This window comes from Equus asinus, chromosome 22 (assembly GCF_041296235.1).
Source record: "Equus asinus isolate D_3611 breed Donkey chromosome 22, EquAss-T2T_v2, whole genome shotgun sequence".
In the NCBI taxonomy this organism is placed as follows: Eukaryota; Metazoa; Chordata; class Mammalia; order Perissodactyla; family Equidae; genus Equus; species Equus asinus.
This window is the reverse complement of record NC_091811.1, coordinates 11,739,183-11,764,248: the sequence shown is the minus strand read 5'-3', so window position 1 is coordinate 11,764,248 and position 25,066 is coordinate 11,739,183. Positions and strand designations below refer to the sequence as shown.

The 25,066-nt window shown below is 50.0% G+C and overlaps 1 protein-coding gene across 8 annotated transcripts in view; it reads left to right on the top strand.

Annotated features, from left to right (window-relative positions):
• CECR2 (CECR2 histone acetyl-lysine reader) overlaps window positions 1–25,066 on the top strand; it is a 185,301-nt gene that overhangs the window by 157,383 nt on the left and 2,852 nt on the right. For 5 of the 8 annotated variants that reach the window (XM_070495008.1, XM_070495011.1, XM_070495010.1 and 2 more), the window contains one exon: window positions 235–6,568. In XM_070495008.1, coding sequence (XP_070351109.1) covers window positions 235–240 — 6 coding nt within the window. In that variant the 3' untranslated portion in view covers window positions 241–6,568. Of the gene's footprint in view, window positions 1–234; window positions 13,908–24,619; window positions 24,775–25,066 lie in introns of those variants that run through there. The other 3 variants (XM_070495004.1, XM_070495005.1, XM_070495006.1) reach the window with 3 other exon arrangements.

Genomic DNA, 25,066 nt, shown 5'->3' with positions numbered 1-25,066 from the left:
CATTCCCCGATGTGCAGGGAGTCCTGCAGCCTCTGAGCTGGGGGCTGCAGTTGGAAGTGGGAGGCCCAGAACTTAGAGCTCACCCTCCGGTAGGTTGCAGTAAACTGTGGCAGGTGAAGCAAAATCAAGCCATTTTCCTAGATGTAGAGGAACATGAACAGCTCTTTGGCTTATTTGTTTTTAACAGTTAACACAAATGTTAATTTTAAGTTGTCTTTATTTTGCTTTTCTCAGAGCTAGTCCAAGGAGGAAATGACCCCCAAGGAAATGGAAAGCTGCACATGAAGACTGGAACAAAGAGAATCTGGGGGAACCATCTCCCCCATCCCTGTTCCTCTCACCCCGCTGCGCCCTTCACCATGCATCACTTCATGCCATCTCATCGCTGGACCATTCCTGAGCCCTGGAAGCACATCCTTCGATAACCGACACACCGCTGCTGAGGTCCTGGGTTGGGGATCTCTCAGATGGCTGATAGTCAAGAACAAATGAACTGGAACCAGTGATGGCTTTTCTGAGTCCTGAGACTCTTGTTCAGGGAAAATCATCTTAAACTTGGCAGGGGGGCATACTTAATGGAGTGGTGCTTGTAAACCTTCATGAGCAGCTAAACTCAGGTATATGTTTGGGGAAGGGACTACTTGTAGTATTAATGTGTTTGGAGCTGGGTCCAGTTTACAGAATTTTCATGTTGCCTTTTAAAATAATTTTTGTTGTTGGTGGTGAATGTATTGTACATAGAGTGGGAAGGGTGGGTGGGGATGTGGAAGAAATGGAAATCCTCACTGGTGGGCACACCGCACTGGAGTGATCCTTATCTGTTTACAATCATGTCACGCTGAATACTTTGGGGAGCTGGAGACGAGGGTAGGAAAGGTTTGCTCGTGTGACATGGCACTGGGTTTCCTCAGTGGCCAGCCATCCTTTTAGTGCTCAAGGCCTTCTTTCTAGTCAGCCCAAGAGAGTACTGTTACACTGCCCCCAACAGCTCAGCTGCTCAGTTTGGAGGCAGAGAGCTCTCACGGCCTTCCAGAAGCTTCAGCCCAGAAGACAGGCTGCCCTCTCCTCTGGTGGCCCAAATTCTGGATAAGAGAGCAGTGCCCTTCCTGAATGCCACCAGCCCTACCAGATAGTAGTAAACAGTATCAGGAATTGGGATCACTAGAGTGTTTTGCTTATTAGAGGATAAAAGGAATCGCCCTCTTCACAGGCCTCCAGACTGTGGTCTGGAAGGCGCCAGGCAAAGCTTCTGGCACAAGCCACGTTGTGCGTGAGTGACTACTCAGGTCTGTGTATGTTAGTATCAACAAAGAAATTGCACAGTTTTGAATAGTAAAAATGTATTCTATAGATTTACAGTTTGGATTTAGGAATATTTCAATATATATAGTTTTTATTCAGTTTAAGTGAATCATAGTAAAATAAGTCATGGTGATTTAAAATAGCTATCAGGAGCAAGTTCTTGGAAATCATTTGTCGTATCTGTGATAGCAAACAATTTTACAGTATTAAATTACTTTATTACAGTTTTAGAAGTGAATTACACTGGATTCTCCCTGTTTAGCATTCTGTATTTGATTTTAGCTGAGATGCCACCAAAGTTAGGACTCATGTTTTAAACTTTTGAATATCCCACAAAGAAAAAAAGAAAAACTAAGGAAAATGCCCTGAAATTACAGGTTTTGTAAAGAATAGCATATTTTTAAGCATGCCTTTGGGATAGTAGAAAACCTTCCGTATAATATTAATCTGCCCTAGTTTCTTATAAATTCACCTGTGTGAGGGTCAGTAGAACCCCTCCCTCCAATTCCAGCATCCTTGATGAAACATGGAGCTGGCATGTTTAAAGTTTGCTAAACATAGGCTATCAGTAGGAAAAGAAACAAAAGGGAGACGTCTGTGTGATACAGCTGGAACCCAAGTCACCAACTCCAGTATAATGGAAGTTTGTACAAAGAAGCGAGTGCTTACTGACCTGGCTGACGGCTCAGGCAGGATGGAGAGTTGGATCGGGAACACAGATGCCTTTAAGATCACAATGCACAAAAATACCACTGTTTCTCTAATCGACTTTAATTTTAAATTTGGTGTGCTTTTTTTAAGTGGAATGAGTTTTGAGACTGTGTTCTCATTTGATCCTGATTCTTGTTAGAAACTATCACATCGTCATCTGGTGTTTGCAGGAAGAATAGATGAGGAGGTTCGTGGACAGGCTCAGTCAGCCCTTGAACTAGGGAAAGGTGGCGTGGAGGAAGCGTTCCTACTTCCATGTCCGTGTGTGCAAAAGCAGGGAGGAGGAAAGACCAGCTGGTCTTTACAGCTAGTTTGGGCGTGGTTAGACCTGGTCTAGGCCTAGAGCATTCTGCCACCGACGGCCTTTCTCTTTTCACAGTAAAGCTGCTTTGAGAGGCCTCTGGTTCCTCCCTGACTGGGAGCACAGGAACCATGGGGCCTTTTCCTCTGGTGCTGGAACTACAGGGGATTGCTTTGTGCCGAATCACCCTGGGGCACAGGTAGGATGGGCTGAAAGCAGTAGGTGAGCTGATTTGTACCTGTCCTTCCACCCTGGTGGTGTTGGAGCAGCTGTGTCCACACTGTTCTAGGTAACCCTTTCTCCTCTCTCCCAGCCCATTCCCCCAATTACCTGTTGCTAGAGAGAAGCTGTGAACAATATAGGACAAAAACAGTAAATTCTTTTATTGTTAATCTCCCTTCTTGGTATGTAGGGAGATGAGAAGAATACTGAGGGAGAACAGTAGGAGATTGAACTGCTGTGAGCACAACACTGTGAACAAGGGCAGCAGCAGACCCGCAGTCCTGCTGACCCCACGTGGGACGGGTGTGCACACAGGTGCCAGTGCTTTGTCCTTTGTCTGCTGTGTCTTGAACCTTGAGTGGTCTTCAAAGTGCCGATCTGCTGAGAGCAGGCGGGAGCTGCAGGGTCACAGGAGCACTGGATGGAGAGCTGCCTGGACCAGTGTCCTGCTCTTCTGCCAGGCGGGCCTGTCTTTTCACCTCTTCTTTCTCCTCCAGCACTTCTTCCCAAGTGTCTTCAGCAGGCGCAAGCGCATTTGCCACCTTCTACACTCGGGATTCATGGATAAGTGACATGCTGTAACTGGACAGGAGTGCGTAAGGGCATCCTGAAAAGCCTCCGGCCTCAGTCGAGGAGGCCTTTGACACTGCGGCTCCCTGCCACCTGTTGATGTGCCGGCTCTCGGTGGTCCCCACAAGGGACAGCCGAGCTCCATGGGTCATGAGAAATGCTCTCACACCTGTTTGATTGAACATCTAGGGCTGACCTTGATTTAGAGTTGCTAATAAGTTCGAAACTCTTTCCCCAAGACCCAAGAGAAATAAAAGACCCACAAAGAAAAGTAGAGCCTTTGGGAAGGTTTCCACTTTGGGGTTTTTTTTTTTTTTCCCATCAGAGTCTATTCATTTAGTTTTTGGCTAAAATTTATTATAGTAAATGTATATGGAGAATAAATAAGGACAAAATACGCAGATTCTTACTCATAACTTTTTCCATCTCACTTTTTAAAAGTAAAATTAAACCCGTTCCATCTCACCTTAGTCGGATTTGCTTAGTTCTTCTGGTGCACACAAGCACACAGCTTATTATTAACAGTTCTTTGTTATTTTATTATTGAGTGAGCCCAAGTGGGCGAACTGTGTAATGCTCATCTTCCTTTTTATGTTTATTGAAAACCTTAAGACCAGTAGTTTGTGCCCCTTGAAGTTCAGTCAAACCTCAGCAAAAAGTGTCAGTTCCTCCTGGCCTCGGGCCGAGACCTTGAAAGTGCTTCTTGTGACTAGCCCTTTGGCGTCCTTATCCCATGGCCTTTATCTGCTGTATTATTATTACTGTTTATGTTAATTCCTGCTGGAGTGAAAGAGTACACTAAATGCTGTCCAAAACACAAATCTTCGTGTGGCCCTCATCACAGATGTTGGAAAAAACCTCTAATCTGTACTACTTCGTTGAACTTTCTTCTTCTTCTTTTTTTTTTAATGGAAGTTCAAATCTATAAATAATATACTGCTGTTAAGACCTAATTTGAAGTTTACAGGAAGTCTTAACCCAGCAGTCCCAAGGCAAGGACAATTAACATAGTGTCTGGACCCTAACCGGCTTTCAGAGAAACTGTCTTCAAGGAAATGAAGGGCTTAGAGTTTTCTAGCATCATTGCCTGCTTTGTGCCTGTCTGTCAGTTCACCGCCTGCCAGATACTGCATGGCCCCATCCTGGGAGTCAGCTCCGTGTGAGAGTGTGTGCGTGTGTGTGTGCGTGTGTGTATGAGAGAGTCGAGGACTGCTCAGCCCTGGGGGTCTCTGGGATGCAGCGTGCCTACAGCTAGCTCTCTGTTCAGCACTTCAGTGCGGACGTTGGGATTTGGGTTGAGCATACAGAGGCTTTTATTCCTGGGTTCCCATCCCTGTCCAGGAGCTGAGAATGTGACTGAGATGTGCTGTGTGAAAAGAAACCAGGCCCTCTTTGGCTCTTTGGGTGGTTGAACTCTGTACCATGTCACCTTAGGACACTGAGCCTTGCCCTGCTTTCCTTTTGGGGAAGCAACTTGGGTAAACACTTCTGCATCCATTCTCTCATATGGAGTCGTGACACAAAGCTTTGTCTCCAGGCTGGGTGTGTATTCCTCTCTGTGCTTTGTAGGGCTTTGCTGAATAGACATTTCGGGGGACTGTCTCCCTGGCTGTTCTCTCTCTCTGCACAGGGGACTCACTGAACTTCGATGTCGAAATGCCCGATAACCAACTGGTTGTCTTGCATGTGTTTGAAAAGGGTGGGGTGGGGTTGGGAACAGGGGTGTGGATATTGAGTAAGTTACTGAAATGCTGAACCTGTTCGATATCCTCTATGACCCCTTCTTTTCCCTTGCCGGGCTCGGGTACCTCACTCTCCTGCCTTGCACACAGCTTCTGGAGCCCAGGCCAGTCTCCCCAGCCTGCCGTGCACAGCGTCAGGGATTCTTTGCTCCTGCTGCAAAAGCCGTGTGAACTTTCCTGGCCAGTAATGGAAAGGGGAATGCTATTTATTTTTATATTGTGTATATTTTGTCGTGGTCTGCTGATTCCCTGTTTCACTGAGAGCGACACTTACCTCAATAGTTAGTTCAATATTGTGTGTTGGATAATTTTTTAAGAGAACTTTTTAAGAAGCTTTTGATCTTCAGAGGTCTGTAGATTTATTTCCATATGAACTGGTTATTTTGTATAAAGTACATTCTTAAAATAGCAAGGCTCTGATATGTGTGAGTTGTGTGTGTCTGTGTGTCACTTTTATGAGGACAACAGTTTGAACTGGGCCCCAGTGCCGTGACCTAAAAATGCCTCCCTGTCTCAACCTCGCTCTGTCAGGGAGGGCAATGTGGGGCGGGCGGTGGGGGCAGTGGGCCCTGTGCAGGCGATAGTGCTGTGTGCTCTGTAGAGACCTTCAGAGCAGTGGTCACACTGACTGACAACTGTACACAGAGTCAGGGATAAAGTACTCTTCCCAGCTAGGCCTATCCACACCCATCTCATGCATCTACTCCCCATACCACCCACACATCCCCAGCCCTTGGTACGCCATCTTAAACATACTGTAATACACTAATTTTGATCTCCTTCCAAAATCTAGGGTGGACTGGGGGCCCAGGAGGCAGAGTACAGTTGATAATGGGGGAACAATGGTCAGCTCTGGTCTGGAGCCATTGGTGAATGAATTACAGGTGGCCCGATGTGGGAACTATAAGTCTAATTAAGAAGATACTTTTCTGTAAGCCAATATGACCCCAATAAAATAAATTTAAAAAAAAAAATGGCCAGCCCCCGTGGCCAAGTGGTTGGGTTCACGCGCTCTGCTTCAGCAGCCCAGGGTTTCGCCAGTTGGAATCCTGGGCACAGACATGGCACTGCTCATCAAGCCATGCTGAGGCGGCGTCCCACATGCCACAACTAGAACGACCTACAACTCGGATATACAACTATGTACTAGGGGCTTTGGGGAGAAGGAAAAATAAAATCTTCAAAAAAAAAAAAACAGAGAAGGTACTCTTCTACCTGCCCAATTTATTTATTTTTTATTTGCTGTTCCTGGGAGGGTTTTTTTTATTGGGGGAGGGGGAGAACAGATAAAAAGTCCACCTTATCAGTTAGCTATAGTCTTAAGGTACCAAAACTGGCCTGTTTTATCCTGAAATAATTGCCCTTGTAAGTAATCTCATTCAGTAAAAATTGTACCACAAATAGTACCAACTTCCAAATCTGTTGTCCTGTCAAGTTTGTCACTTTCCATGGCAATGAGAGAGCTTTCCGTCTTGACCTCCAGTTGTTTGGTGTCACTTATCCCCGTTGATGATGTGTTGTTGTTGGCTAACACATTTTTGTTACTTCCGTCCTGTTTTTTAACATCATGTTCAAAATTAAGTCATGCTCCCATAAAAAGCATTTTTCCTATAAAATATCATGTCAGTCCCATATTCTAGTTTAGTAGTTACATTTCCATATGGTTTTTGAAACACAAAAAAGTCACCTATAAAGTGAGAATCCTTAGTAAACCGCAGTTTGACGTGATGCTGGTCAGATTGTTTCTCTCACTTGGTTCTCTCAGTATCTCTTGCCCTGGTGGGGCGGGGGCGGGGCACCACTCTGGCCTGGCTTCCTTTGCTGTCGTGACAACGGTGACACTGGAGCATCAGCTCCACTCCCTGTGCATATTGGTATCACACCCTTAAGAAACATGTAAAATTGGATTTCTAACTTTTGGATCCCCAACTGGAACCTCTCCTCCTGTGACATGAATTCCTCACCAAACAAACACCAAATGTTTTGACAGTTTTAACTAATGATAAGGTTTAACTTTATTCTTTAGCAGGAACTTAGCTCTCAGCTGAGTGCCCTTTAGGAGATCCTAGATTTATCTCCTTGGGACCAAAACAAAGTATCTTCCCCTGGTCAGCTGTCTCAAACTCAGCACAGCAGGCAGTGTAACCCAGCTCTGTTTGGGGATGATTATTTGGCAAGCCCCGTGCCCAACAGACCTTACACAAAGATTATCCTACTCAGTGAACGTGTTGCTTCAGATTGGGGCAGAGAGGAACACTGAGAGGGTAAGATTTAGGGGAAAGGAAGGAAGCCATAACCCGGCAATGAGGATTAGTCTCAGAATTCTGATGAGCTCCATTTTGACATGGGGAAACATCCAAAGGTGCTTGTTAAAACATTAACGTCTTTTGTCTCTAAACCAGTTCCTGTCATTGGGAGAAGAGGCGTCTGAATTTTATAAACAAGGACCCCCGTAGGGGCTCAGTTTTGCCGTAATCCCCACATTCTCCGAGAGTGCTATGAACAGAATTGAGAAAACACAGGTTGGGCTTTTTTGGAGGCTGACATTCATCCTGAAATCTTCCTGGAGAGGTAGATGGGCTATGTCTTTACATTGTGGCAAGAGTGGCCTTGGGAAGAGATTCCGTTGGACCTTTCCTTCCCGGTGGCTGGATTCTAGGCCAACGGGGAATGGCAGAGCCCTGAGTTCCCAGGCTGCCCCAGCCTTCACTTTCCCTCCCCCACTGGAGTCTCTGTAGGTGGGCCCTGTCGATCTATTTCTCTGGCCTCCTGGTTGCCTGTGGGTTTTTAAAAGAAGAACATCTATTTTAGTCCCCTTTCTGCTGCCAGGGCTCACTCCTCTAGTTTCCTTAGGCAATTTTAGCAAAAACCTTCAGTGCAAGATGGACTGTGAAGTCCTAGCCAAGAAGACAGCTGGAAGAGCCCCAGATCTGGTGGTTATGTGCTGAAATCCCACCTCCTGCACCGTGCTGTGCATGCAGATGCAGTGCTCCTGAGAAGAATTCAGGTTTGGGAAGTACTACCTGCTCCCAGAATCTTGCATTGGAACCTCATACCAGACAGCAAATGAGGAGGACACAGGGGCCCTACTCTAGCCGCTTAGAGCTGAACAGAACTTTTAAAAGTACTAGAGTCAGTTCCTGGATTGTAGCAAAGCTTATTGCTTTGGGAAGGAATTGAGTCCTCAGTAAGAGGGCAAAGATGCACCCAAGCAAAGCCTGGCCCGTGCGCGCCCCGAGAACTGAGATGAAGACAGCCGGACTCGCAGGCCAGTTCTCGTAGGTATTTAGCAGATACCCAGTGTGCGCCTTAGTGCTTTGCCTAGTTCCTAACAGTACAAGAGGGAAAAAAATTGCTTCCTCTGCTCAGACTTCATAATAAGCAAGACAGACAGAACACAGAAAAAGTGGGCCACAGTCAAGTGTCAGAAAAGACCCTGCTTGGCAGAAGTAGGAAGTTCGGGACAGGTGTGTGTGCCCTCCAGTTTGATCGTCCAGGGGGAGGGGTGCTCAGCTTGGATAGACCTCTGCGTGCAGGCTGCGTGTGGACGGCTGGCATCTCCTCCCTGGGGCCTGCAGTTTCATAGCTTGTTCCCTATAGCAGTCTCTCCGCCCGCTTTCCTCTGATTCCTTGTTCCAGCTTGAATCCCTCTCTCTTCACTCGTTCCACCCTCACTAGGCTAAACAGAGAAGATGACATATACAGAGCCCAGGCACCAGCACCTCTCCCAGTGCAGTCCTGAGAGCACACTTCCTAGAGATGGCTAGATCTGCAGGAACCGGCGCTGGTTTGGGGAGAAGCACGGCATGGCCCCACTCCGTCAGCCTTACGCAGTCTCAGTTCTCATCTTGCGGTCACATCCTCTGCTCTGGTGGCTCACAGGGTGGTCTCTGGACCAGCAGCTTCAGCTTTGTCATCACCTGGGAATTTGTTAGAAATGCAAATTATGGGTCGCCATCCCAGACCTACAGGATCAAACAGGGTGGGCCTCAGCGGTTGTTGTAAGTGAGCCTTCCTGGTGCTGAGGCAAACTAAAATCTGAACGCTGACCTGTAGGAAAGGCCAGTAGTAACATGTTAGTCCTCAGGTGCACCTCATCCCGACTGACCGGTTCGTTCAAACTCAGTGCATGTCAGAGCATTCTGCTGATAAGCCGCTGGAAATTGATGCCCTCCTGCTGGTTCACGTGGATAAAGGGGACAGATGCTCCTCTGTTGCAAACCTGGGGGGCGATTGCAGAACAAGAAGGGCTGCAAAGACGAGGCCTTCGCTCATTGCCCACCCTGCCCGCTTGACTCCCTGCTTCTGGCCTCCCACTCCCTCCATCAAATCTCACGGCCAGTCTCTGCTTTCTCTGCCCTGTCTTCTGGGCTATTGGGTGTCTTTTTGGGATCTAAACCCAACAGACCACTGCCGTTCCAGCGTCTTGCTCTCCGTCACGTCAAGGCCCTCCCTGCTGTGTTACGGCCTCCTGCAGCTGCTGCTGGCATTTATTCAGCAAATTTCAGTGAGTTTTTATTTGGCTTTGCAATACCCTAAACCAATTGTTGCCAATCTAGGCTGCCATTAGGGGGTTAACAACCTGGGCTTTAAAAAAAGTAGATACAAGCCAGCCCTGACGGCCTAGCCGTTAAAGTTCAGCCTCTGCGTTGGCAGCCCAAGTTCAGTTCCCGGGCTTGGAGCCACGCCGCTTGTCTTGTCAGTAGCCATGCCGTGGCAGTGACTCACATGGAAGAACTAGGAGGACAACTAGAATCTACAACTATGTACTGGGGCTTTGGGGAGGAGGGAAGAAAGAAGATTGGCAACAGATGTGAGCTCAGGGTGAATCCCTGTGACGACAACAAGAGTCAGATACCTGGGCCCTCCCCCCAGAGAGTTTTCCACTGGGCTGGTTGCAGCCTGGGCAGAGGGAGTTTTCAAAGCTTTCCCATCAATTCTGTGGTGCAGCCAACATTTGACAATGTTTGCAGTTTACAAAACTCCAAAACCAGTGGCTTGCAAACTTGCATTCTGCCCATGAATCACCTGGGGAACCTTGATAGGGTCAGATTCTGGTTCACCAGGTCTGGGGTGGGTCCCGAGATGCTGCATTTTTAACAAGCTCATCACAGGATAACTAAGGCCTCAAGTGCATCCTTGCTTTCCCGCACCAATGACCTCACCTTGTTATTTAAGGAGGAGGCCTGGCCGCCCGTGGCCCAATGGTTATACTTCTGTGCTCTGCTTCAGCAGCCTAGTTCCCGAGTTCACATCCTGGGTGCAGACCTACTCTACTCATCAGCCATGCATACAAAAAAATAGATGAGGATTGACACAGATGTTAGCTCAGGGCCAATCTTCCTTAAGCAAAAAAAAAAAAAAAAGGGAAGATTGGCAAAGGAATGGATGTAAGCTTAGGGCAAATCTTCCTCACCAGAAAAAAAAAGAGGGAGGCCACCTCACACAGTGCTCTCACTTGCCATGCTTTTCCAAATCTTTACCTTTCTTCTTTTCTGCCAGTGATGTCCCTTCACCAAAGCTGGCTTCCCCTTGTGCTTGTGTTCCAACCTCTCCTGTCTGTGCCCTGACCAAATCCAGTCAACTAGCCTCTCCTCCTCCTCTCTGCCGTCCCTACATAAGTGGCTCCAGTTTCCTCTACTTAAGTATGACATATTGATCTCTTTGCCTTCATTCACACTCTTCGCTATAGGAGCTGGCATTTCTTTCTCTACTACCATCCTCCTGCAATTTGGCTATCCCCCCACCCCCCGCCTTTCTAGAACTACTGACTTACAAACAGCCTCAGCCAGATCACTTCACAGCCCTCCAGCTCCTCAAGTTGGGCCCACACCTGCTGGGACCAGCTGTCGTGCCATGACCACGCTCACCCGGCTCTCCCGCCCTGCCCTCTGCTTCCCTTCCTGAGGTGTGCTCTTCCTAACACTCAGCCCCTCCTTCGCTTTACACACCTTCCTCTAGATGATCTTGTTTTTACCTGCAAGTTCAGTTGTCACGCTGTGCAGTCGACTTGTGCTTGCGAAATCTTCAGTTCAGACTTCTTTACCATCCTCTGGTCACATTTTCCAGATTTCTTCTGGATGTTGACACCGAGGTATCCTGCTGCCATTGTTTTGTGATTTTTTTTTTTTTTGTTTGCCACTGTTTTAAACTTTTTATCGGTAAAATGACTTGCAATTTTATTACCGACACCTTGCCTCCTTGTTTTTAAAATCCTTTCTAAGCCGTTTTATTACAATTCACCTTAATACTGACACCTCCCATCTTCCTCTAATGCCATCCATTATGTTTAAATGTAATATACTCGTTTCATTGCTCACTTCTTTTCCTTTTTATTTGTTTATTTATTTTTGAGGAAGAGTAGCCCTGAGCTAACATCCCCTGCCAATCTTCCTTTTTGCTGAGGAAGATTGGCCCTGAGCTAACATCTGTGCCCATCTTCCTCTATATGTGGGATGCTGCCACAGCATGGCTTGACAAGTGGCATGTAAGTCTGTGCCCAGGATCCAAACTGGTGAACCCCAGGCCACAGAAGCGGACCACAAACTTAACCACTATGCCACTGGGCCGACCTCTCTTTCTTTTCCTTTTTATTGTGATAAAATACACATAAAATTTCCCATTTTAAGCATTTTTAAGTGCACACTTCAGCTGCAGTATGTACATGCACATCATTGTGTAACCATCACCACCACCCATCCCAGAGGTTGACCCTGCCCAGACGCCGGCACCCATCACAGGCTAACTCCCCCGGGCCCTAGCAGCCCCTGTTCTACCTGCTGTCTCTGAATGTGACTATTCCAGGTGCTTCAGATAAGTAGAATCACAATATTTGACCTTTTGCGACTGGCTTATTTCCCTGAGTATAATGTCCTCAAGCTTCCTCCATGTTGCAGCAGGTGTCAGAATTTCCTTCCTATTTGAGGCTGGATCATATTCCATTGTGTGTATAGGCCATATTTCTACCTACCCATCCGTCAGTGGACGTGTGGGTTTTGGCTACCGTGAACGATGTTGCAATGAACATGGGTGTACAAGTACATGTTCGAGACCCTGCTTTCAGTTCTGGGTATATCCGCAGAAGTGGGATTGCCGGGTCCTGTGGTAACTCTGTTTTCAGCCCTTTGCAGACCTGCCGGGTCTCCACAGCCGCCACACCATCTCGCCCTGCCGCAAGCTTGCAGGGCCCGGCCCACGCAGGTGCAGGGCGCTCCACTCGCTCTTTCTCAATTGCCATAGCTGCCACTAACCCCACATCAACAGCCAAATTTTTCTTCCCTCCTCTCTCGCCACCCACTCCTGATGCTCCTGGTTGGAGTGATAATCAGTCTTTCTCCCGCTGATCCGTGTTTGAAACCTGCCACCTGCCCCTGACATGTTTCATCAGCTGCCCAGCCCTGTCGATTCTGCACAGAAATCACTCGCCTCTCTTCCCGCCTGCATGCAGCTTCTCATTTTGTCTCTTGCCTTGATTATTGTAATCCCCTTGGCCTGTCCAAACCACCTGATGCTCCCATGAATTTGAACTGTGCCCTCTAACCCCATTCCACATCCTGCATCACCTTTCCATTGTTCACCAGAAAAGGGGAGGACAAAAGCATTTAGCAAACACCTTTTACGTGCCAGGCACTGTACTCAGTGTTCTGCATCTAAGTATGAGTCTCATTTTGTAGATGAGGAAGCAGGCACCGAGAAGTTAAGTAACCTGTTTAAAGTCACACAGCTAGGAAGTGGTAAACTGGAATTCAAACCAGTTCGAAACTGCTCTCCTGCCTCAGGAGATCCTCATAGCAATCCTAGGAAGTGGCTATCTCAATCCCCTTTTGATGAAGAAAAGCACTAAGTTAAGTAAGTTGCTTCGAGAGAGATAGTTATTAGCCTGGCAGCTGGGATTGGAGCCTGGGTCTCTGACCCCAAAGTCTGTGCCCTGCAGGCTCCTCATCTCCCCAGTGCCTGGCGGGGCAGCGAGGTCCCCTCCCATCCGACCCGCATGGCTACAGCTTTCCTCCACCCCACTGCCTTAGCCCCTTGCCCCAGACTAGACGATGTGCCACTAAAGAGAAGCTGGTGTCGCTGTCACCTCTCTGCCTTTGCTCTTCAAGCCCCAAGTCAATCCCTAATTCCTCCCTGAAAAGCGGGAAGGAAGCCGCCCCGAGCCTGCGCCGTGACGCTCGAGCGCGCGGAACCGTGCCGGCCCGGAGCGCGCCGTGTGGACCCCGCACGCCGACTCGCCGGAGCGGTCAGTGGCCGGAGTGGGAGGGCGCGCGGGGCCGGAGCAGGGCCGCCCCGCGCTGCTGTCCCTGCGTGTCCCCGCCCCGCCCCCAGGCCTCCGGTGGCCGCGAGCGAAGCCTTCCTGGCGCGGGCTGTCGTCCCAGTCGGACCAGCGACCGAGGGCAGCCAGACGACCGGCGGCGCGGCGGCCCCTCCGGGTTTCCTCCAGGCCCACCCGAGGGAAGGTGCCAGAGCCGGAGGGGCTGGGGCCGCGGCGGGGGCTGCGGCGGCGCGCAGACGGGGAGCCACCGACGGGCCGGGCCTAGCGCGGGCCTCTGGCGGGGAGCTGGCCTGATTCGTGGCGTCCTTCCTGACAGCAGGCGAGTGTGTGTCCGTCTGCGTCGAGCCTGGAGCTGCTCAGAAAAGACCCTCTTCGCGCACGTGGACAGCCGGGAAGAGGCGGGAGCGGTCGTGGGCAGACGGGCCCCCGGGGCAGCCGGCGCCGCCAGCTCGCTCGAAGGATTGGCCCTCGTCCCTGAGCCTCTCACAAGGTGCAGCGTGAAGCGAGGAGGGCCGCGGAAGAGCAGAGCCGCCTGTCTCGCGGGGTCCCCCTCGGGCGTCACTCCGACATCCGCACGCGCCTCTGCCCTGGGCCCGTCTGCCTCCTCTGGTAACTTAGCATCGCGCCGAGGGCGCAGGCCAGGAGACAAACGGTCGTGACACAACGTGGGAAGTGCTCTAACTGGGAATTAAACGGGGTCACAGAAGAGGGCCCCGCGCCAGGATTGGCGGGCCTTCAGGGCTCCTGGGAGGAAGCGGAAGCCCACGGAACAACTGTGCTTCATCAGGTGCAGATGGGGAGGAGCGTCCTGGTCAACAGGGACAGTGTGTGCCCACCTCAGACAAGCGGCCTGGGCGCCTCCTGGAAGGGCAGGTCCAGGCGGCCGCAGGGGCGGGGGACGCAGCCCAGGGGGCAAGAGGGCCCATGAGGATGGAGTGGGGAAGCGGTCCTAGGAGGTGGGGTAAGTTAGCAAAGCCCTTTAGGAGGGAAGTGCCTACATGGCAGGCTGGAAATGGGGCCCAGCCCACCCTTCCCCTCACTTGGCCTGTTATAGGGAGTAGATTTGAGGGGAGGGAGGCTGAGGGCTGTGGGCCGAGTCAGGCTGTGGGGCTCCAGGCAGTAGGTGACACCTGTGTGATCTGGCCGTGGCTCTTGGGCCCTGGAGACAGTGTTTTCTTCCATGATGAAGGACCTGTTTTCCCTCAGTCCAATATAGACCTATAATTTTGTAAAATGTAATAAAAATGAATTACTAGAAAAATAGAATTTTTAAAAAAGATAAAATATAAGCCCACATTTTTATTAATGGATTCCAAAACATGAAATTCGTCAAGTTGCCATGAAAATTTCTGAGGCTTCACTCACAATTTCTGTGCGTGTCACAGACCACCCTGAGCCACACGCCTGAGCGGCACTGACTGAGGAGGAAGAGCTGACGGTGCGTGAGGACGGGTCGTCTGTGGGAGGGTGGGTGGCCGTGTGCAGATTTAGCCTGGGTGACTGAACGGCTGCAGGTGCTGTTCTCAGAGCTAGGGAGCCAGGAGGTCTGGAGGGGCGTTGTGAGCAGGAAGAGGAGAGTCCAGCACATTGTGTTGGACTGGACCAGCAGGGTGAGAGTGGCTGGGAGCAGTGAGGATGGTGGTGTGGACACAGACAGGGCAGAGCGCCTGAGCTGGGGCTGCTTGGGAGTCATGAGTGAGCAGACAGTGAGCAAGCCCAGGAGGAGGTGGGCTTGCTCAGGATGCCTGTGCAGAGGACAAGGAGTCAGGAACTCAGGCAGGATTCTGCAGGCACCGGTGAGCGAGAAACATATGTCACAGGAGGCTGAGGAGCCACTGGGGAGAACCCAAGGGGTCACAGAAGTCCAGGGAATAGAGCGTTTTCCTGTGGGGTGATGACAAGCCACCACTTGATCTGAGGAGCTCAGAAACCCTGGCCTGCTAGGGCCTGCAGCTCCCCCCACCCGGGGATTGTTTCTCTAAAGAGATGTGTCCGAATGGCCTTGGTCAAAATAGGATCCTCAGAAACAATGCAGCAAGAATTACTTTACAGTTTTCTGTGCTTTCTGAATTTTCTAATGTTTTTCTATTAAGTATTTTAAGAACTAGAACGAATGTTCATTATTAACAAAAAAAAGGAATTGATCATTGCCTAAGCATCTGTTAGCCAGCTATCTCCCTGGGAAGCAGATGGAACGGGTCACAGGTTAGTTTTGATGTGAGGGGTGGGTCCCTGGGGGTGGGGGAGGCCTGAGCAGCCCTTGGATGCTGCCCTCAGTGTGAGGAGACTGAGGGTAGAGGCCCGGCCTCTGACACAAGGACTTCCCCCGTCCACCAGAACCTGTCAGCAGCTGACTGCCCAGGACCACCCTGAGCCAGCTCCTGGTTTGCAGAATAGAGTCGGCAGTTACGAGGGAAAGGGGCAAGCAGACCCATTGTGTACAAAAACACGCACACAAACACAGGGCAAAAATGCTTCTCAAAACTGGGCAGCTGAGGGTGGAAAGATGTGCCCCGGCCATGCCCCAGCAGAATGAGGTGTCTGCGATTGCGTTGAGCTGGGTGTCCCTTCCCGCTGACTTCTCGCTGGAGGGGACACTTCCTGAAACCCTGGCAGCTTCTGTCTCATTGTCCCTCCCTCCCTGCAGGCAGCTCCTCTCCGTGCAGGCCTTCCTCCTCAGGTTGCAGGCCTCCAGCAGTTCCACGTCTCCATCTTCTGCGGCCCCCGCCCCTGTACTCTGCGCCGTCCCCACCGCCCTAGTCCTTGCCTCTCCACTCCATCCTTTACCACATGGTCTCCTGACTAGTCTCTGACCCCAGAGTTCCTTTTCTCAACCCGTTCTTCCAGAACTACTGTCCCCCTACCACACGCAGTGTGAGAGGTTGCCCTTTAAAAGCATTCAGTGTTTTCTTACTGCCTATAGGATCAAATCTGTCAAAGTTTACTTAATTCTGGGGTACACGCTCTATCCGGTGATCTCCAGGTTCCCCACACCTGGCCTCAGCCACCTCTGCAGCTGCCGTCCAGCGCACCCTGCGGGCCGGCCAGGGCCCCATCTTCACGCCCGCAGTGCTCGCACCCAGGCTGCCTCCCCCCTCTTCTCCTTGTAAACTTTCTCTTGTTCATTCAGGCCACTTCTAGCCCTTTCTCCAAGCCAGTCCATAATGACCTGGCACGAACCCTACAGCACTCACTGTCTAAGCAGCCCTATTGCTATTAAATGGAATTTGAGAGTTTTAAAAGATATTCATTAGTTAAGGACTCTTTTGTTACCAAGTTACAAAAACTAACTAACTTGCTTAAGACTATCCTTCGCCAGAAGCATAGTGGAATATGCCCTCGGTACCCAAGGTCAGGAATGAAGTTGGTCGCTGTGTGACCAGGGTTTCTATTCATCTCTTGCTACAAGTCGTCTCTCAGTTTCCCAAACACTGTGACAGTTCACATGACTGCTGATAGGCCCCATGTTGTATATGTCCCAGAAAAAATTCCTTGAAAGAGCTACATAGTCTCTTTGCTGGAAGGATTCCCCTTGCCCGGGGTCTTGCGAGGCCTGTGTTGGGAGAAGAGTGTGGAGGGTACCCAGTGGGAGGGGCGCTGTGTCACTTTAGAAGTCTATTCCTGTCACTGCCAGAACCAGTAGCATTTAAACTCTGAGAAGGCAGGGACCTTGTTTTTGTTCTCAGCTGTATCCCTCCTGCCTAGAACTGTGACAGGCACACAGTGGGAACACATCACATACTTGTAGACTGACTAACACTGGGGCCTGTGGATTGCCTTAGGGATGGAGCAATTATGGGCCCTGTTGACAAGTTCGGGATTTTTGTGGTGTCGTGACTCCTTTAAAGCCTTGGCTGGCTGGCTGTCAGTTTCCTCTTTGCTGACTCTGTTTACTAGTGCACTTTCCAGTGCCAGAAACTTGTCAAATCATGGTCTCTGGTACTAAGTAAAGGCACTCTGTGGCTGCAGACGCTACCATGTCTGTCCAGTGGAGGTGTAGGGAGTGGCCCTGGGATTGGGGTGTCCCTAATTTCTCTGGCTTCGGCGGCCCGGGGTTTGTAGGTTTGGATCCTGGTGTGGACCTACTCACCACTCATCAGCCATGCTGTGGCAGTGCCCCACATAAAAGAGAGGAAGATGGGCATGGATGTTAGCTCAGCAACAGTCTTCCTCAAGCAAAAAGAGGAGGATTGGCAACAGATACTAGCTCAGGGCCAGTCTTCCTCACACACACACACAAAATCCCTCTTTGGTATCCCCTCAGCTTCCCTCACCTCTGCTCTCCCTTCTCTCTCTAGAATGTCCCAGAATGCCCCAGAAGTCCTCCCCATGAGCCATAGTTTAGGCCCATTATCCCTTTCTCTCATCCTCCCTTCTAGTCTCAATCCCAAAGTCCAAAGTTCTGGGAAGGGAAAGTAATGAAGCGAGCTGGCCCATGGCGGGCAAGTTGTGACTTGCCGGGAAGGTGGCTCAGGCCAGTCTCCACTGACACCCACGCTCTGCCCGCTCTGCTATGGCGGGCAGAGTCGAGGGCACAGACGCTGCTTCTGCTTCAGCCAGGGACCCCCTGAGGAGCACAGCCTGTGTCCCAGGGCCCCTGCCGTGCCCGGCCTGGTGCAGGATGTCCAGCCTGGATCAGAGGTGAACTCTGCCTGTCAGCCCTCTGGGCCGGGTTTCAGGGAAGGGTTGCTGTGGAGCTACATGTTGCCCGGCTTCTCGTCCAGATTCCTGGAGGACAGCTGAGCACAGCTGAGCCCTGCCCAGGGGAGCAGGCAAGAACCACTGTCCCGCAGGATCCCCCCAAAAAGGAAAAAAAACATATACAGTTAAACATAATTTGTAATTATTTGGATAGCATCCTCTCAGATCGCAAAATTTAAGTCACAATTCTGTTTGTTGTCACCAGGTTTCCTGCGTGCTCCTCAAGGTCCAGTGGTGAGAATATCTAGGTTATCTGCTCTGACCACTCCCAGATGACCTCCCTCGCCTGAGAGACAAGGACGTCCTCCTAGGTCCCAGGAGTCTGAGAAAGCTTTATTTTCTATTTTGGTCTTCCAGAACTCCTGTGGGATGAGGGGCCCACGTTACGTGAAGTGTGACTTCACTTTTGGCCAGAATCAGTCTCGATACTCCACCTGGTTCCTCTGCTGACAAGAAGCCCTCCTTCTCAGAAATGTGTGCTCTCTTATTATTAATAATAGCTATCACTTACCAAAGGCATTAACTTATTTCAGTCTCACAAAACCCCTGAGGCCAGTTCTACAGAGGAGAAAACAGGATCAGAGAAGTGAGGTAACTTGCTTAAGTGAACAGCAAAGCCAGGATTCAAATTCAGCTCTGACTGACCTGAAGCCAGGAATAAAATTGCAGTGTGTTTGAAAACTTTTCCACACGTGGCTCCAATGGTGGGGGACAAGCCAGAGAGCAGCTGCTGGTGGCAGCTCTGACGGCAACCCTCCGAGGCCTCGTTGAGGACTCCCACCCCATGGCAGGGCCCCAGGGGGCAGAGTTGGCCTCTGGGCTGGCTCCTTCCCAGAAGCCCTTGCAGTGCCCTAGCTTTATGAGCATTTCCCTGTGGGGTGAGGGCAAGATGCTTCAGCCCTGGTGAGGGCAGTGACCCCAGAGGAGGTGGCCAGGCCCTCCTGGCCCCTAACCTGTCTCTGGACCTGAATCTTGGGGAGGAAGGCACACCAGAGCAGCTGTGGAGGCTGCTGGGTGGGCAGGAGGCTGAGGAGAGGGGTCTCTGGACACCTGCAGGGTGGCAGTCCTACCCTTTTCCACTCTAGTCCCACTCTCCTGCCCTCCTCTCTCCGTTCGCCCGCCAGGCCTGGCCACGAGCCAGCCTCCCTCCGTGCTCCTGTCTCTTTCTGTGCTGTTTGCTCTCACTCTGTACTTCCCTCCACCCCATGGCCTAGTGTCACAGCAAAACTCATCAATGGAGGCGTGGCAGGGCTTGTGGGGTGACCTGGGTGTTCCCCCATTGACTTGGCCAAGACTCGACTGCAGAACCAGCATGGAAATATACCTACAAAGGGATGTAGGTCCTGGGGCTGGGGTGCAGCAGGCAGCGGGCCGCAGAGGAGCATGGGGCTTCACTCCTTCCAGTTTCTGTAGGGGGTGTGTACATCAGGGGGTGTGTGTTGGAGGTTTGGGGGAGGCAGTCCCCTAGGGTGTGCCCAGCACAGGGTGGGGCAGGGCTGATGGAGCAGCCTCCTATTCACCAATTCCTTTTCTGACCTCTGCTTCTAAGATAGATTGCCTGATGAAGACAGCGAGGACGGAGGGCTTCTTGGACATGTACCGAGGCGGGCTTATTAGGCATCCCAGAGGCCTGGCTGGGCACAGGACGGAGGCTGTGGCACAGGAGCCCCAGTCTTTGTGAGTTTATAGGACATTGGGAAATGGCATTCCCTCTGCCCAGGGAATTCCTGGATGGGGCCTGGCCACCAGGTGATCCTGGACCACATGTGCTGTTCCCCAGCCCTCATGTTCTTTGGTGGAGGCAGAAGTGGTTATGGTGAGGTGTGGGGGCACCAGTGAGCACACTGAGGAACCCAGGAGCCCTGGGCTCCGGCCTGGCACCACCACTGCCTCACTGTGTGATGTTAGAAGCAAGTGAGCCCTCAAACTTCTCTCCCTCTCCTTCAGGGCTGTCAGGGCATCTAGCTGCTAACAGAAGAAGGGGGAGAGGCTGGCAGGGACAGAGATTGGAAAGACTTTGGAGCTCCTGGAAGGGAGTTACTGGGTGGCTCTTCCCTGACACAAGCCAGTGCTGTGTCTGTCCCCACAGCGTCCCTGTCCAGGGCAGCACAACTGTGAGTATACCTTGGAAAATGGAGACGGTGCTCTCGTGGAAAAGGAGCTGATGTGCGAGTACCCCTGAGAAATGAAGGAAACACCCACACCGCAGCCCATGGGCCTGGGCTAGTGCAGCAGAGTAACAAGGCCTCCAGCCCTGTTCCCCAGGCCTTATCATGGGGGCTTACTCTGGGAGCTGCTCGTTAACCGGCAGAGGTGGGCAGCACCAGGAAGGACAGTGAGCCCAAAGGAAACACACACATACAGAAGGGCAGCGTGCTGAGAGAAGACGACACAGAACGCATATTTCAGCAAAACAGGCAGAGGAACCCACCTTGACCCCCGCCCCCAGACCCTGTTTACTTCCAGGAACTTCCCTGGCTAGAGCTGGGAGTGGGTTGCCAACGTGAGTGGCAGACTCAGGGAATCTTTACTCCTGAGGGGGCATTTCCTCCTCATCTTCGTTTGTCACTCCAGGGGCCGCTGGGAACCTAACCTTGGTCACTCTGGAGAAGGCCATCGAGTTGGCAGCCAACGACTTCTTCCGGCAGCTGCTAATGGAGGATGAGTACGCCAGGTGGGAGGATGAGGCACGGAAATCCCATCACTGTGTCTATGGTTGTTTGTTTTTCGGAAGGTGGTGGGGAGAGGACTGCAAATGTGCCTCAGTTTACCTGTCTGCATGTATATAAATATGTGCACACAAATGGCTGAGGCTTAGTGTGTGTTTTGGCAGATGGAAAGTGAAGGAATAAAATGAGCTGGTGTAATTTCGACGTTCTAGATAGACAGACAGACTGACTGACTGACCACATAGAATATATATACACACACACACGTATATTCATCAACTAGTGATGAATTTTTTTTCAGGTCTCATTGAGATATAATTGACATACAACACTGTAAGTAAGTTTAAGGTATACAACATAATGACTTGACATACATGTATTATGAAATGAATACAAGTCTAGTTAACATCCATCACCTCATATAGTTACAAAAAAATTTTTTTTTCCTTCTCATGATAACTTTTAAGATCTACTCTCTTAGCAACTTTCAAATTTACCATACAGCAGTGTTAACTGTGGTCATCATGCTGTACATTACATGCCCAGGACTTGTTTATTTTATAACTGGAGGTCTGTATCTTTTGACCACATTCACCCAATTCCCCCACCCTGGTAACCACAAATCTGATCTTTTTCTGAGTTTGACTTTTTTTTAGATTCCACATGTAAGTGACATCATACAGTATTTGTCTTTCTTTGACTTATTTCACTTAGCATAGTGTCCTCAGGGTCCATCCATGTTGTCACAAATGGCAGGATCTTTTTTCTGGCTGAGCAGTATTCCACTGTACCACGTCATCTCCATCCACCCATCTATCAATGGAACTTAGGTTGTTTCCATGTCTCGAGTGTTGTCAGTAATGCGGCAGTGAACACGGGGTGCAGATGTCTCTTCAAGATGGTAATTTCATTTCCTTTGGATAAATACGCAGACATGATATTGCTGGATCACATGGTAGTTCTATTTTTAATTTTTTGAGAAATCTCCATACTGTTTTCCACGAGTGCACCAATTTACATTCCCAGCAACAGTGGACGAGAGTTCTGTTTTCTCCACGTCCTCTCCAACACTTACTTCTCGTGTTTTTAATGACAGCTATTCTAACAGCTGTGAGGTAATAGCTCATTGTGGGTTTTATTTGCATTCCCCTGATGACTAGTGATGCCGAGTGCCTTTTTCATGCACCTGTTGCCCATCTCTACGTTGTCTTTGGAGAAAGAAGATCCTCTGCCCATTTTTTAATCAGATAGTTTTATTGCTATTGAGTTGTATGAATTCTTGACACATTTTGGATTTAACCCCTTATCAGATGTGTGATTTGTAAATATTACCTCCCATTCAGTAGGTTGCCTTTTCATTTAGTTGATGGTCCTTTGCTGTGCAGCATTTTAGTTTGATGTAATCCTACTTATTTATTTGTGCTTTAGGTGCCATATTCAGGAAATCATTGCTGACACCAATGTCAAGGAGCTTTCCCCCTGTTTTCTTCTAGGAGTTTATGGTTTCAGGTCTTACATTTAAGTCTTTAATCCATTTTGAGTTAAGTTTTGTGACTGATGTAGGATACAGGTCTAGTTGCATTCTTTTACATGTGAATATCCAATTTTCACAACACCATTTATTGAAGAGACTGTCTTTTCTCCAGTGAGTTTTTATGGCTCCCTTGTCAAATATTAGTTGACTATATGCTTGGGTTTATTTCTAGGCTCTCGATTCTGTCCCATTGATCTGTGCGTCTGTTTTTATGCTCATGAATTTTTAAAAATCAACCCCCAAACACTTGCTGGTTCTCTCTGTGCCCCTCTTTGCCCTAGTGATTACTGCTTAAGGGATCAGGGACAATTAAATGCCTGTAATGGGTAGTTCCATGGTACTAGTTTCAACTTTGATGGACTGCTACCTCCCTGGCAGCCTTTTTTTTTTTTTTTTTAAAGATTTTATTTTTCCTTTTTCTCCCCAAAGACCCCCAGTACATAGTTGCGTATTTTTAGTTGTGGCATGTGGGACGCCACCTCAGCATGGCTTGATGAGCAGTGCCATGTCTGCACCCAGGATCTGAACCGGCGAAACCCTGGGCCGCTGAAGCAGAGTGCACGAACTTAACCACTCGGCCACGGGGCCAGCCCCCTGGCAGCCTGTTTTAAATTTAGTCTTATGTCTTTAAGGAGATTCAGCCTGAGGGCCAGGTGATTATTTACTCAGCTGAGTGAGTGGCAACCGATGGGGACAAGACTAACTACCACACATGGAAATTCCCAACTACCGAGGGAGGGTAGACAGGCCGGGTGGGATGGCAGGGCTGGGCTGTGACTGGAGGAGCCTGACTCCTGGTCCCACAGGATGCAGCAGAATGTGAAGATGAAGATGCTAGCCGGATGTGGAGCTGGAAGGTGCCAGCTGCTGGTTACCTGTCCCATGGAAGTGCTCAAGATTCAGCTGCAGGATGCTGGGCGTCTGGGGGAGGCCTATCCCAACTTCACACGGGGTTGATAAAGGGCTATGAGCAGAACAGATTTCCCCACATTCTGTGCTCATTTGCTAGACTGCGCGATCCAATCACTTTCCAGGTTAGTGGAAGTCTTTATTTTATGGTTATCATTCTAGATTTCAACTCTAGAACCACTCTAGCTCTAGAACCAATAGCAGAAATGAGAATCCTGATTCAGGAGGGACACAGAATACTCACCCTACTACCTCTATCATATTGCCTTGATATGTAGGCTTGATTTCCTAAAGATTTTAGGAACCGCCCATGGCCTGCAACACTTCTGTCCCCAAGTGCTGACAGGATACAGCTATAAATAGGTTCAGAGGTGGTTTAGAAATAGAACACAGATCAAAAGCAGTTTTAACAGGAGGATAAGGAATGGGGCGGGGGGATTATGACTGCTTCCTTTAAAGAAAGCCAGGCAGGCAATGGCTGTGCTCTTGGGAAGCATCTTATGCAGCAGAGACAACGCGTTAAGTAATACAGAACTTATAAAGATTTCTTTCGAGCCAAAATTAATGTTCTAAAATTAGGACAATCCTCAGAATTCTAGCAGGGTGTCAGCCTTGCCTCGGAGCGGTCCCAGGGATTGGACTGGGAGCCAGACTCGTGCGAGTGTTTTGCCGCATATGCTGGGCCTGCCTTGTGACGGGGAGTCTGTCTCTTGCTTTCCGTCCATCATCAGGGCTCAGCCTCAGCACCTTCCTCCTTCAGGTCCTACACTACTGGCTCAGCAGCCACCCACAAGCGCCCATCTGCCACCCTCACTGTCTGGGAGCTGCTTTGTACCCAGGGCCTAGCTGGTCTCTATAAGGGTCTGGGTGCCACTCTCCTCAGGTGAAGAGACACAGGTGAGGAGGTGAGTTCTTCATGGACTTGGGACACAGAAGGGAGAGGGAACAGAGGGCCAGAGAGAGTGCTGCCCCAATCTGTCTCTGTGGTTTCCTAGAATATTCACACCCAGGATAGCAAACTATCTCGGTGCTTCCTACTTTGTCCAGAATTGGGCAGGGCTACATAGAATGGGCACCTGGAAGACTAGTCCTAGGCCCATCTCCAGTGACCAGGCCCACAGGAGTACTGGCTGTTCTGTGGCCAAAAGGCACTTAAGAATCTTCATCTACCAAAGACCATGGATCACTTAAAAGCATACACCCCATCATTTTACTTTGCTGCTTGGCCAAAATCCTTCAAGCTGATCAGAAGCATCCCTCGACACGGCCTAGTTCTTCTGTCACCTGGGCAGTGGCTAAACGAACTGCACCTTCCTGCCCATCCCACCCCTCAACCCTTCCTTACAGCTCTTCACCAGCCACTTACCCAACTTACTAACTCTGACGGTGGCCTGCCTGCCCTCTTCTAAAGAACAAGTTACCGGTCGCTGAACCTGCACCTGGCTCCTCATCCAGAAGCTGCAGGTGCTGGTAGGGCAGAGTAACGAGCTGAGGGTGGGGGTGAAGGCCAACTGATCTCTCTGATGTTGTCGCCCTGCATCATAATGGGTGCCATGGAAGGACTAAGTCGTTGTGGGTTTGTCTCTGACCCATCTGAGGAGCGCTACAGCTAGTGGGCTCACTGTATGACCTTGGGCAGAAGCCCGAGAGGCATGTGGCTCAGTGTTTCTTATTCCTCCCCTGCAGAGACATTCCCTTCGCCATCATCTACTTCCCACTGTTTGCCAACCTGAACCACCTTGGCTTCGATGAGCTTACTGGGAAGGCTTCCTCTGCTCACTCCTTTGCGCCAGGCTGTGTTGCAGGTTCTGTAGCTGCTGTCACAGTCACGCCTCTGGAGGGTAAGTGCATGGCAGATGTAGGGGCTTCAAGGGTTGATTTGCTTTACGAATTAGCCACCTGTGTAGTCATCTATAGGATAAACAGGAATTGTGCACATTTTTAGAGATGCGTCAGCCCCAACTTGAAAACCCTCTTGGGTCACAACCTGTGGCCACAGGCAGAAACTCACCAAAGGTCCTCACACAGAAAAGTGGGGCCCAGGAGACCTCTGCTTTCTTATCATTGACAAATCTCCTCATCTTCTAAGTGCTGATCTCATTAGCTTTTTGTCCCTCAGCAGAGTTGTGAGCA